The following is a 12,768-nucleotide window of genomic DNA, read 5'->3' on the forward strand; positions in this document are numbered from 1 at the left end:
TAATTATTGATAACATGTATACATTCTCTATAAATAATATATCTTAAAACGAAAAATAAAAATAAAATATTATATAAATAGATTTTTAATAAAAGTACGTGTCCTAATTAGAAATAGAAAACGGCACCATAAAATATCTATAACGTGACCTGTCAAACTTAAAAGTCTAATCCCCGAGTAGTTTGTCTTTATCTATAATCCTTTGCTTAACAACTCTTTAATCAACCCTGCAAAGTTTATATCAACAGATCCCTTTCTTCTTCTTCTTCCTCTCGATTCCATTCCTGCAGACTACAAACAGAGAAAGTTGGAAGTATAGTTGAGGAGGCAATGGGCAGTTCGACGACGACAAGGGGACTCAAAGCCGATGAACTCTTGGGATTCTCGAAGGATCTGGGTGCTAACGTCGGGGTGTTTTCCGGCCTTATCGCCGAGGTTACTCCCACTTGGTTCGTTCTCCTACTCGGCGCTGCATTCAACTTCGGAGGCTATTTCATGATTTGGTTAGCCGTGACCGGAAGAATAGCGAAGCCGAAGGTTTGGCAAATGTGTGTTTATATTTGCATTGGGGCAAATTCCCAGAATTTTGCTGATACTGGTGCGCTTGTCACCAGCGTAAAGAACTTCCCTGAGAGCCGGGGTTCGATGTTGGGTCTGTTGAAGGGGTTCACCGGACTCAGTGGAGCTGTGATGATTCAGATTTATCTCGCTGTTTACGGGAATGATTCGAAATCTCTCATCCTTCTCATCGGGTGGCTTCCGGCTGCGATTTCAGTCGTGTTTGTGTATACAATTCGGACGATGAAGCCGGTTAAACACCCCAATGAGATGAACGTGTTTTACCAGTTCCTCGGAGCTTCAGTTGTCCTTGCGGTGTTTTTAATGGCGGTGACTTTAGCAGAGAAGCTAGTTACTTTCTCGAGAGCAGCATTTGCCGGTGTTGCCACGGTTGTTTGTTTCCTTGTCTTTTCCCCTCTTTTCACATGCATCAGAGAAGAATTACTGGTTTGGAACATCTTGTAGACACCCGTTTTTGTCCGAATCGAAAAAATATTATTAATTAATTATTATTATTATTAGTATTATTATTATCTAAGTACTAAACCTAAAAATCCATTAAATCCACCTATCTCATATTTCATGTCTTCACCAAACTTTTCACCACTCAACATTTTCTTCTATATTTTATTCTATGTTTTATTCTTTCACTTATACTAATTATTTTCCTATGCTATATATATATATATATAATAGAAGAGAGGAAGAAGGGGAGGATATACAAGAAGAGGAGAGAGGAAGCCACACGTGAGAGAGAAGAAAATTAAAGGAAAAAATAGAAAGAAAGATAATAAAAGGGTCTTGAATTCTGCCGTAATTATCCCCGGCGATCTGGACCTCTGATCACTATTCCGAACGGTCAAAAGTTACGCGATGTCAACACGAATAACTTATTGAAAAATCAAGACGATCGGACGGTGGATGGTGGCGGATCGGAGAAAACAATTTGGACGGTTTTGGGCCTCTGGCCTGCGATCAACATTCTGAACGGTCAAAAGTTACGCGAGGTCAACACGAATATCATACTGAAATTTCAGAATAATCGGACGGTGAACGACAACAGATCAGAGAAAATACATCTAAACGGTTATCTTTGTATTTTTTCTGATTTTGACACTTTAGTTTCTGTTATTTTATTTTAACATTCTAGTTTCTATTAATACTATTTTTAATCCTTTAATTTTCTATTTGTGCTATTTTTGTACTTCTATTTCTTTTGCTATTTAATCCCTTAAGTTTCTGTTTTTTATTTTGCAGCTCGTTCCTAAAATTAATTCGATCCATAAATTTTAATTATTTTCAATTTAATTTTTAATGTGAATTTTATTTTATTCCTTTTAGTTACTATTTTTTTATTTCGATTTTAATAATAACTCTTTGTATTTGTTTGTTTTATTTTCTTACTTTATTTATGATCTTTTTAGGATAATATTAATCAATCAAAGGTAAGTAATTTGAATCGAATTTCTAAATTTTAATTTAAATTTCAATTTTTCGCAATTAAGACAACCGACAAATTAAATGGTACCGAAAGGGCAGTTCAATGGTGCTAATCCTTCCTTGATTGTAACCGACTCCTGAATCCGACATATTTCTGGTAAAACGCAGATCAGGTAAGATGGTATCCGATCAACCAAATTTTTACGAAAAATAAATGATCGGTGGCGACTCCAATATTTTATTCCAAGTCAAAGCCAAATTTCGGGCCCACCCGAGAGGCGGTTGCGACAGCTTGGCGGCTCCGCTAGAACGATTATTTATTGTTTTAAAAACAGTTATGACTTTTAATTTTGGAAAATGTGTATTTTTAATTAAATTGGATAGAGTCTCCATCAACCTTTGGGTTAGGTAGGTCGAATACCTAAAAACGTCTTTTAAAACAATTTTAAGAAAAATAATTTTTTAAGACAAAAGTTAGTCTGCGTTTACCAAAGATTCGATTAAAACGGGTTCGGGAGTCGATTACACGTGGGGAAGGATTAGCACCCCCACAGCGTCTAAAATTGGTACTGTTTCGCTTACACGTTGTCGTAATGGTGGAAATCCTGAGTCAAATATCAAGTTAAAATATGATCTATTTATTAAATATTAATAACTTGCTTCAAATTAATTAATTAAAGAAACTATTTATTTGAATAATAGATCTAGCAAAAACATGAACTTAAATGATTAAATGGTAAAAACATAAACCCAAAAGGCTAAAATAGCTAAAACAAAAATTTAAATGACATAAATAGCAAAAACATAAAATTAAATGACTAAAATAAAATAACAGAAACTAAAGTGTTAAAATCAAGAAAACATATATATTCATATGCTGGAATGAAAAACACACATAAAAGTTCAGGGATTAAGCATAAATTATACCAAAAATACATAACATGTGTCATAAATGATTCACCGGCCATCGTGTTGATGTGATGCCGTGCCACCGTCCGATTGTCCTGAAATATCAGTATGTTGTTCGTGTTGACCTCACGCAACTTTTGACCGTTCGGAATATTGATCGGAGTTCCCGATCACCGAGGAGAGGCCAAAAACCGTCAGGATTTGTTTTCTACGATTCACCACCGTCCACCGTCCGATCGTCATGAAATTTCAGTATGTTGTTCGTGTTGACATGACACAACTTTTTACCGTTTGAAATATTGATCGGAGATCCCGATCGCCAGCAAGAGACTAAAAACCGTTTGGCTTATTTTCTTCGATCTGCCGTCGTCCACCGTCCGATCGTCCTGAATTTTTAGTATACTGTTTTTGCTGGTCTCATGCAACTTTTGACCGTTCGGACTGTTGATCGGAAGTCCCGATCACCGGCGAGAGGCCAAAAACCGTCCAGATTTTTTTCTCCGATTCACCACCGTGCGATCATCATGAAATTTCAGTATACTGTTCGTGTTGACATGACACAACTTTTCACTGTTTGAAATATTGATCGGAGATCCCGATCGCCGACAAAAGGCTAAAAACCGTTCGGCTTATTTTCTCCGATCTGCCGTCGTCCACTGTCCGATCGTCTTGAATTTTCAGTATGTTGTTTGTGCTAGCCTCACGCAACTTTTGACCGTTCGGAATGTTGATCAGAGATTCCGATCGCAGGCAAGAGGCCAAAAACCGTTCGGATTATTTTCTCCGATCCACCGCCGTCCACCGTCTGATCGTCATGAATTTTCAGTATGTTGTTCGTGATGGTCTTGCGCAACTTTTGACAGTTCAGAATATTGATCGTAGATTCTGATCACTGGCGAGAATCTGACAGAATCACTGAAGCCTTTTTTCCTTTTCTCTCTCTCGTATCTGGCCTCCCACGTTTTGCTCCCCTGGTGTATTATCTGGTCTCCCCCACGTTTGGCTCTCCCTGCAAAATGATAATTGAATGATAATTGCATGTTATTTTATGGGTTTTTTTTAGTGGAGAATAATGTGGTTTTTAATGGGTATAGTGGAATAAGTGGGGGCCTTATTTAATGTTTGGTGGGTTTTAGTGTGGTATTTTTTAATATTTAGTGGATGATTTGGTGGATAGTGGTGTGGGTGGAGATTAATTTATTTAGTGGTTTAGGTATAGTAATAATTAATAATAATAATAATAATAATAGTAATAATAATAATAATATTTAATAATATTTTTTTGACCCGGACAAAAATGGGTGTCTACAGCTGCTCCTCTTTGCACATTCTTGTGTTAACAAGAATAGGGTAAAGACGAAAAATACAACTAGTTTTTGTCCAGATCTATTTTTTGTTTTTGAAACTTAAAAGAGTTCGGATCGTATAAGGGTTGACACGACCCATACGTGATGAGGAGATCTGGTCGAGAGATGACACGGTTCCTACGTGATGAGGACGACATGCCATCTTTACGGATGATAACACGGTTCCTACGTGATGAGGACGACTGGTTATCTAAGGTTGACACGGCTCCTACGTGATGAAGAGATATGGTCGAGGGATAACACAGTTCCTACGTGATGAGGATGACAGACCATCTTTCGGGATACTGGTTTCAAGAGAACCCGACTCACAAATGATGCTTCAAGAGAAACTGTCTCAAAAGAGATAAAATATGTTTCAAGGGAAACTGTCTCATGAGAGACAAAATTTGTTTCAAGAAAAATGTCTCAAAAGATACGAAATTTGTTTCAAGAGAACTGTCTCAAGAGAGACAAAACTTTGTTTCGTGGATGGCCCATTCGTCGTGAAGTCGAGCCTCGAATTGGATATCATTCGTTGTGAAGTTGAAATCCAATGAATGTAGCTTATGGGTACGATTCCCTTCGTCGTGAAGTTGAAATCCAAGTTAAGTTACGTTGTTTCGAGGCCAATATCCTTCACCGTGAAGTTGAAATTGACTCTGAAACTGGAAAGTTTATTGATCGACACTCATTCTTTGAGTTGGATATCCTTCGTCGTGAAGTTGAAATCCAATCTAGAGATGGATGTTGCTTGTGTGTACAATTCCCTTCATCGTGAAGTTGAAACCGTGGATGTGTGGGCACGATATCCTTCGTCGTGGAGTTGAAATCGTGGATGGTCCCTTCGTCGTGAAGTTGAGCCTTGACTTGAATATCCTTCGTCGTGAAATTGAAATCCAAGTATTGTATGTTGTGGGTGGACACGATTCCCTTCGTCGTGAAGTTAAAACCGTGGATGACCCCTTCGTTGTGAAGTTTGTCTTCGAGTTAGATATCCTTCGTCGTGAATTTGAAATCTACTCTCGAGCAAATTGTGTCGTTTTGAGTCCAATATCCTTCGCTATGAAGTTGAAATTGGCTCTTAAATGAAACTGGGAAGTTGTTTGTTGACAGTCAGTCGCCCCTTCGCTGTGAAGTTGAGCTTGTGTTGTCTCGAGTTCAATATCCTTCAATGTGAAGTTGAAATTGACTCTGAATGAAACTGGGAAGTCCCTTCGCTGTAAAGTTGAGCATCCACCATCAATTTCTGAGTGTGCATTTGAATCGAGTATCTTTCTTCTTGAAGTTGAAACTTAACTCTAAAAGTTGCAAAAAATATGTATAAAAAGTGACGAATGTGATGATCTTAAGTATGTCTAAGATGCATGCAACATGAATTAGTTTTATCTCCTCGTGTTTTGTCTGTTTGATTCTGCATGTGGGGGAAATGCCTTCAGAAGATCTGATCATTTGCATCAGGATGTTGAATCCCTAAATATGCCCCAATATTCAATGTTGAATCTCCAAATATGCCCCAACATTTGTTGTTGAATCTTTAAAGATGCCCATTGTTCCTCATTGATTGCTTCAGCACTGATTCTAAGAATGAGCTTTGTGTTTGAGAGCTACATGTCAAATACCAATATCCACTCTAGAGATATTGTATTATTTGAAAAGTGTTTTTCTTCTTCTTTTATTTTCAAAAGTTCTGAAAATGTATTAGAAAAGTTTTGAAAAATGTTTAATCAAAAAGTTTTGAAAATATTGCCCCTTTTAGGTTTCACAATTGAGATGAATCATAAAATTAGAGTTCATTAGACATCAAAGAATTAATTACATTATTAATCCTTCAATAAATTATAACTTTTTGACAAGTGTCAAGATCAAAGCTATCTTTGGGAAATGGTTAGGTAAGGAAAGGGTAAAATGAAACTCAGGTTATTGTGTTTGGTCAATGGTTTTTCTTTGATGTTCACTGATTTGATGTGGTAGCTTGTATGCTCCTCTACTGGAAGTGTTCACCGGCTCCCAACTTCCATGGTCACGCTCAGATTGTGTGATGCCTTATCAAGGAATTTGTGCGATCACCTCAACTGCACAATTTTTACATTCGAGCTGCCTTTTCAGGTTTTCAACTCGAATCCTCCTTTGGTTTCAAGATGTCATCATAATTTACGTCTTGAACCCCCTTTGTTATTTTCTCTATCATGCATTAAAGATTTTAGAAAACTTTTTGCAAATAAAGATTAATCCTGATGGGCGGAATGAAATATGAAGATAGTCTATTCTGTTTAGAAATCCACGTATGATTAGAAGGGACTTTTTAAGGCACGTAATGTAGGTCATGGTTCATGGTTTTGAAAGAAATGGATAAATAGGCCCAAACAAGTGTTTCAAGGTATTGAACCAAGGATTAATTCATTCTGATGCTTTCAATCCCGTCTTGCTCAATTTGAATATTCCCGTATGTGTCTTTCTCGATGCTCTATGGTCTTCGAGTGAAGTGATTTTTGAGTAATTGTGTTTGATCAATCTCATAGTTGGAAGCTTGATGCTTTGACTCGAGAAAATCTTTACATGTGCTTCCTGTCTTTATTTTTTTCTTCACTTTTTTGCTTTGTTTTTGTTCTGATTGGATCTTCGCACTTGGCATTGGTTCACTTTTTGATATCTCCATTGAATTGATATCTTCACTCATGTGAGCAAATTCTTTCCACCTTGCCCCCTAGTGTGGAGGGTGGTCCTTGGTTAGGGTTGAATCAGAAGAAAAATATTATAGGCTCAAAAGGGGACGACAATGGATATATATATATATATATACATATATGGATAAATGAAACAAAGCCGATCATCATCTCATACACAAAAGTCTTCGCAGAAGAGGTATATCCAGGGGGATAGATTTTCATGATTAAGTTTTATTCACATGAAAACAATGTAATTAATGCATGATAGAATCATTTCAAAGTAATTCTCCTTTCTGCTTCTTGCTCCCGGCATGCCTCAATTGCTCAGGCTCGTCCTCAGAAGATTGCTTCGAGATGCCCCACATTGTTTATTCTGGTATGAAGGTTCATGTTCAAGTGAACATTCAACGTCTGCAGGTTTTATTGGTAAAAAATGTTGGTTTTGCGTCTAAGAAGACAATGGTGTGACTTTATTGACTCAAAGGTATCGGTATGACTCTCCATGGATTATTCTGGGTAAAGAATTGATGGATTTTTTCTTTTTTTTTCTTTTTTTGAACAGGATAAGAAAGGTCTGATCTTGCCATATGTCAAAAATCTATAATTCTTGAAGAATTAAAAGAATCCTTAATTCATTTAATATTCGAAGAACTAAAGATTAAAATTTTCTCAATTATTTCACCTTAGAAAGTATCATAAATTCAATCGTTTAGAAGATTAAACAAATATGAAATATCAAAAACGTGTTTAAACAAAACAATTCTCTCAGTGTAAATGGTAGATGCAATGTCTCTTTCTTCGGTTATTCATGCCCCTGAATCCATCAAGTTTTGGATCTTGCGCTTCAGTGCTTTACAGTTCTCAGAGGAATGTCCGGAGCTTCCTATGCGGTAACTGTACAAAATATCAACATCGTAACCCTCGGGATATGGGGAATCTTTTCTCAAATTATTCTGGATGGCTCAGTCCTACAATTAGCTGAACAAGCTCCAACTGTACTGATTTCAATTTTTCTTTAATTGATCAAATCTTGCTTCCATGTGGTGTCACGTGATTAAGAACACTGCATCGAAACCTCCATTAAAAAATTTCATGTTTATGAAAATGATTAAAAATGAAATGTAGATGCAAAAATACAAAAATGCAAAAATGCATGAAATGCTCGAGGCATTGATCCGAAAACATGTTTGTTATTATAAATAATCCTTATTGGGGACAAAAGTGTTTTATCTTTTAAGAGACAAAAATATTCTGACAGCTTCTGACAGATTGACTAGTCTTCTGTATTTGTCTGTCACTGGTTGAAAACCTGTCGAACCGATCCGACTTCTCTGGATGAACCGTGCAAATCAGCTATCGTTTTGTCATTGTTGTCTTTGAAGGGACTCCCAAGATCAGTAACCTTCTTTTTTCCCCTGCAACTTCTGCCAGTCAGTTCTTCAAAAATAGACTTTCATTGTGCTTGATGTAAACCCGATTCATTCTGAGTCATTTATGATAAAGTAGAGTGATATACTCTTCAATTGTGGGCACCACATCTTCTAGATTGAATGTGACACAGTCGCTTTGTAGACTGTCTTCTGCATTTTCATCTCTTGTATTACAACCCCTTTGTCCATTAATGCAAACTATTCATGTTTAACAAACATGATTTTGTGGATCAACACCTCTTGCATTATGTTATGACAATGCAAATGCAATGCATAGAATAAAAAATGGCATAAACAAAAGAAGAGAGATAGGTTAGTGTACATAAATAAAAAAAGATCAGTTATATAGGTAAGACAATCGGTATAGATAAATGTTATTCAAAGATGAATATAACACCTACTCAGTCATGATATCTACCCGAGCATGCTTTTATTAGATAGTAATCCTACCCAAACATGCTTTTTACCCACAATAATGTATTTACAAGAAATTAATCCTAACCGCATGGTATCTAGTTCGCATGTTGTCATTCAACAAAATTTAAAGTAAAAGAAAAGGTTTAGAAATGCTCCTCCTTTGTGTACACTTAATTTGGGTACCTACTGACGAACAGAGGTTCGGTATGACTATACCTATGATGACTGTGCTACGGTTCACTATATGCATAGTTTCGGCTCTATGAGGAAAAGGGTACTCAAATTGTCCTTGATGTCGGTGCCCCCTTGGGCTGCCAAACCCTCGATCCTCACCCATTACAGGTTTCGAGCGGAACGAGTTCAATTTGAGAGGATACATTCCCTTATGTATATGCGGAGAATAAATTCACACGAAGATATAAGATATATGAATCCCAAAGGTTACTTGCTAGGCCTAGGCGGAGAATAAATTCTCACGAAGGCGTCGCTTTCACCCTCACTTAAAAGGGTTCGGAGCTCGGGTGTAGAGCTTATGTTATGCAAATGCCCGTGATGTGTGTGAGGAGGAACATTCAACCCTTTGACTCAAAAGGAAAACGAAATCACTCTGATAAAAACTTGGACAAATCTGAAAACAAAAATCAAAATGTTAGTATAACAAAAAAAGAAGCAATTACAAACTTCAATAAAAGGATTATAAATTAACTTAATACTCGAACTCATAATTTCCACCAAACGACAATGTGTAAACGACTTACAGCCTGACTCTCTAAAAGGTCTCCAGTAGAGTCGCCAAGCTGTCATAACCGTTTTTAGGTTGGAACGATTATTTATTATTTTAAAAACAGTTACGACTTTTAATTTTGAAAAATGGGTATTTTTAATTAAATTGGATAAAATTGGATAGAGTCGCCATCAACCTTAGGTCGAATATCTAAAAACGTCTTTTAAAACAATTTTAAGAAAAATCATTTTTTAAGACAAAAGTTAGTCTGCGTTTACCAAAGATTCGATTAAAACGGGTTCAGGATACGATTACACATGGGGAAGGATTAGCACCCCCACATCGTCCAAAATTGGTACTGTTTTGCTTACACGTTGTCGTAATGGTGGAAATCCTGAGTCAAATATCAAGTTAAAATATGATCAATTTATTAAATATTAATAACTTGCTTCAAATTAATTAATTAAAGAAACTATTTATTTGAATAATTGATCTAGCAAAAACATGAACTTAAAGGATTAAATGGTAAAAACATAAACTAAAAAAGGCTAAAATAGCTAAAACAGAAATTTAAATGACATAAATAGCAAAAACATAAACTTAAATGACTAAAATAAAATAAGAGAAACTAAAGTGTTAAAATAAAAAAAACATATATATTCATATGCTGGAATAAAAACACACACATAAAAGTTCAGGGATTAAGCAGAAATTATACCAAAAATACATAACATGTGTCATAAATGATTCACCGGCCATCGTGTTGCTGCACTGTCGTGCCACCGTCTGATTGTTCTGATATTTCAGTATGTTGTTCGTGTTGACCTCGCGCAACTTTTGACCGTTCGGAATGTTGATCGGAGGTCCCGATCAACGGCGAGAGGCCAAAAACCGTCCGGATTTGTTTTCTCCTATTCACCACCTTCCACCGTCCGATCGTCATGAAATTTCAGTATATTGTTCGTGTTGACATGACACAACTTTTCACCATTTGAAATATTGATTGGAGATCACAATCGCTAGCAAGAGACTAAAAACCGTTCGGCTTATTTTCTTTGATCTGCCGTCGTCCAGTGTCCGATCGTCCTAAATTTTCAGTATGCTGTTTTTGCTGGTCTCGTACAACTTTTTGACCGTTCGGAATATTGATCGGAGGTTTCGATCACTGGTGAGAGGCTAAAAACCGTCCGGATTTGTTTTCTCCAATTCACCACAGTCCGATCGTCATGAAATTTTAGTATGCTGTTCGTGTTGACATGACACAACTTTTAACCGTTTGAAATATTGATCGGATATCCCGATCGCTGGTAAGAGGCTAAAAACCGTTCAGCTTATTTTCTCCGATCTGCCATCATCCACTGTCCGATCGTCTTGAATTTTCAGTATGTTGTTTGTGTTGGTCTCGTGCAACTTTTGACCGTTCGGAATATTGATCGGAGATCTCGATCGCCGGCAAGAGGCCAAAAACCGTTCGGCTTATTTTCTCTGATCCACCGCCGTCCACCGTCTGATCGTCCTGAATTTTTAGTATGTTGTTCGTGATGGTTTTGCGCAACTTTTGACCGTTCGAAATGTTGATCGTAATATCCGATCACCGGCGAGAATCCAGCAGAATCACTGAAGCCTTTTTTCCTTTTCTCTCTCCCGTATCTGGCCTCCCACGTTTTGCTCCCCTGGTGTATTATCTGGTCTCCCCCACGTTTGGCTCTCCATGCAAAATGATAATTGCATGTCATTTTATGGGTTTTTTTTAGTGGAGAATAATGTGGTTTTTAGTGGGTATAGTGAAATAAGTAGGGGCTTTATTTAATGTTTGGTGGGTTTTAGTGGGTTTTTTTTAATATTTAGTGGATGATTTGGTGGATAGTGGTGTGGGTGGAGATTAATTTATTTAGTGGTTTAGGTATAGTAATAATTAATAATAATAATAATAATAATAATAGTAATAGTAATATTTAATAATATTTTTTCGACCCGAACAAAAACGGATGTCTACACATCCAAAAACATCCCATTGATCCTCCAACCGAGATCACAGTAGCTGAACCGAGGCAAATGATCGATGAAAAGGTAGTAAAGTCATGTTTTTTAACCATTTTTGACAAGCCCGAGAGAGGAGAAGACTATACGATTCTACAAGCATTAACAAGCATCGACATGTGGGTTTTGTTTCTGTCAACATTCTGTGGACTGGGTCCAAGCTTAACCGCAGTCGACAACTTGGGGCAAATCGGTGAGTTACTCGGCTACCCGAATAAAACAATCACCTCTTTCGTCTCCCTCGTTAGTATCTGGAATTTCTTCGGAAGGGTGTTTTTCGGCTTCGTATCGGAGACGATGATCGTAAAATACAAGCTTCCGAGACCATTGATGATGACGATGGTCCTTCTTATCGCATGCATCGGCTACCTTTTAGCATTTCCAGTTCCAGGCTCCCTCTATGCAACATCCATCATCATCGGATTCTCATTCGGTGCTCAATTGCCATTGATTTTCGCCATCATTTCTGAACTATTCGGGCTGAAATACTACTCCACGTTGTTCAATTGTGGACAATTGCTGAGTCCACTCGGTTCATACATCTTCAACATGAGGCTCACGGGAGTTTTATACGATCGAGAGGCGATTAAGGATCTTGCGAAGAAAGGTTTAACACGGTCGTCTGTGAAATCTTTGACTTGTATTGGCACTCATTGTTACAGGTTGTCGTTTATAATTTTGGCTGTTGTTACCTTCTTTGGAGCATTGAGTTCTCTCATTTTGGTTCTTAGAACCAGAAAGTACTACAGAAGCGATATATACAAGAAATACAGAGAAAATGCAGAGAGTTTATAAGCATCCAAAGCATTGATGAAGAAGAGTGTTGGTTACATGAAATTGCCCACACCCCATGTTTTCATATGTTTTCTATTTTTTTATGTAATAATTACATTTTCTTGTAACTTAATTTTTTATTAATTTGAAGTGATTATAATATAATATCGATTTAGAATCTTAATAACACGTATATACTCTACAGATACAATTGTTTAAATTTGAAGGACTTAGTTTTAAAAGTGGCTTGTACAAGTTTCAAATTTGTCAATGGCTTTAGGAAGTATACGAAGGTGCTCAGTTCAATGGCTTTAATTGGTTGTTCACATGCTCACTCTTCTTTTTTGGGATGGTAATTCCCCCCAGTTTTGATATTTTTTCCTTTCTGTGCAAGATTCTGTGAGTCACGGGTGAGTTGGCGAGTCACAGCTTGTGATCCTGCATCATTTGTTTTGTGGAATTTG

The 12,768-nt window shown here is 37.0% G+C and overlaps 1 protein-coding gene across 1 annotated transcript; it reads left to right on the forward strand.

Annotated features, from left to right (window-relative positions):
• The first annotated feature begins 255 nt into the window (after positions 1-255).
• On the forward strand, positions 256-12,325 carry LOC120168887 (protein NUCLEAR FUSION DEFECTIVE 4-like). Its single transcript, XM_039177156.1, has 2 exons — positions 256-1,014; positions 11,489-12,325. Exons 1-2 carry the CDS (start codon positions 331-333, stop codon positions 12,323-12,325), a joined length of 1,521 nt encoding a protein of 506 aa, XP_039033087.1. The 5' UTR covers positions 256-330.
• The last annotated feature ends 443 nt before the right edge of the window (positions 12,326-12,768 follow it).

Source organism: Hibiscus syriacus, unplaced genomic scaffold (assembly GCF_006381635.1).
Source record: "Hibiscus syriacus cultivar Baekdansim isolate YM2019G1 unplaced genomic scaffold, ASM638163v2 tig00111741_pilon, whole genome shotgun sequence".
Classification (NCBI taxonomy): domain Eukaryota; kingdom Viridiplantae; phylum Streptophyta; class Magnoliopsida; order Malvales; family Malvaceae; genus Hibiscus; species Hibiscus syriacus.